The sequence below is a fragment of the Alligator sinensis genome, unplaced genomic scaffold (genome assembly GCF_000455745.1).
Source record: "Alligator sinensis unplaced genomic scaffold, ASM45574v1 scaffold407_1, whole genome shotgun sequence".
In the NCBI taxonomy this organism is placed as follows: domain Eukaryota; kingdom Metazoa; phylum Chordata; order Crocodylia; family Alligatoridae; genus Alligator; species Alligator sinensis.
In genome coordinates this window covers 224,757-225,997 of record NW_005842464.1, presented here as the reverse complement: position 1 = coordinate 225,997, position 1,241 = coordinate 224,757, and the positions used below count along the sequence as shown (strand labels likewise).

General features: G+C 48.1%; 1 protein-coding gene across 2 annotated transcripts in view; it reads left to right on the top strand.

Moving 5' to 3' along the window:
- Positions 1 to 470: 470 nt before the first annotated feature.
- Positions 471 to 1,241, top strand: part of IQGAP1 (IQ motif containing GTPase activating protein 1) — a 131,690-nt gene continuing 130,919 nt past the window's right edge. The window contains exon 1 of one of the 2 annotated variants that reach the window (XM_006030792.3): positions 471 to 570. In XM_006030792.3, coding sequence (XP_006030854.1) covers positions 506 to 570 — 65 coding nt within the window. In that variant the 5' untranslated portion in view covers positions 471 to 505. The remainder of the gene's footprint in view (positions 571 to 1,241) is intronic. The other variant, XM_025212460.1, reaches the window with a different exon arrangement.

The following is a 1,241-nucleotide window of genomic DNA, read 5'->3' as shown; positions in this document are numbered from 1 at the left end:
GCCCGGGTCCACAGCTGATGCTGCAGCGTCAAGGGCGATGCTGCTGGGTGGAAGCTGTCCCGCCTGCCTGCCCTGCACCTCGCAGCAGCTGCAGGCGCCAGCTGCCTGTGGGCCCGATCCAGTGAGTTGGCAGCTGTGTCCTCGCAGGCCGGACTGAATGTGTTGGCCCCCCTGCTGCAAGCCCTTCAGCTCAGGGGCTGTACCTGTGTTTGTGCAGGGCCCTGCGTCTTCAGGGCCTCAAGGCGCTACCGTAATATAAATGCAGTAATAAGGCAGTCTGCATGGGGATGCCTCTCCCCGAGCGTGGCTTTAGCATTACGTACGTACGCTCCTCCTGGAATATCAATAGCATGTTTCTCCTGTTTCATCTGTGGTGAGATGTACTAATTGCTGAAGTGACTCTAGGTTTATTTGTGTATCAGCGTATCAGGCGAGTTGAAGACTGACAGGGATGCTTGTCTGTTTTGCAGCTGTCCTTGATAATGAGAGGCTCACAGCAGAGGAGATGGATGAGAGGAGACTTCAGAACGTGGCGTACGAATATCTTTGTCATCTGGAGGAAGCAAAGAGGTAAGGAGGAGCGGGTTTGAAACCTGGTGGGAGGTATCAGTGTACCTAATAATGGTATAGTTGGATACAGCTAGTGCTTTGCCATGCTGCTGAGCTGCCTCTTGAGGTAGGCAAGTAGATAACATGTCTGTCTGTTGTAAGGAAGAGGAAATAGCGTGCAAAGACACTGCAGAAGTCTGTGTTGCAGTGATCTTACCCTTTATACATGCATAAACTTTGTCTCCATTATAAGTGGCAAGAGTAATGGCACAGATAAGGCAGTCTATGTTCAGTTGTCTGTAACTGCCAACATTTAATTGTTTTGGCGTAAATTTTACAGGTTTGGTCTTGGGCTTTGGTCAAATTTTGGAAGGTTCAGTAAAAATGAGTTTCCACGAATCATATTGGGGGAAAATAGACAAATTTTCCAATACCAAAACACCAGCTATTATTTTTTTGAGCAACTCTAGTGCTTCTGTAATTTGGTACCAGAATGTGAAATTTGACAGGATGTTTAGTCACGGGGCCAGAGGGAGAGCTGCTGTCCACATGAAAGTCTAGCCATGTTTTCTAGGTTAGAAGCCACAGGTGACCGCCATTGTGCAGCTCTCGTTCTTTGTTCACTGATTTTCTACATATTTCCACTATTCATTTTACTGAGCCTCACTGAGTCGCCCGAGTCTGACTGCCTA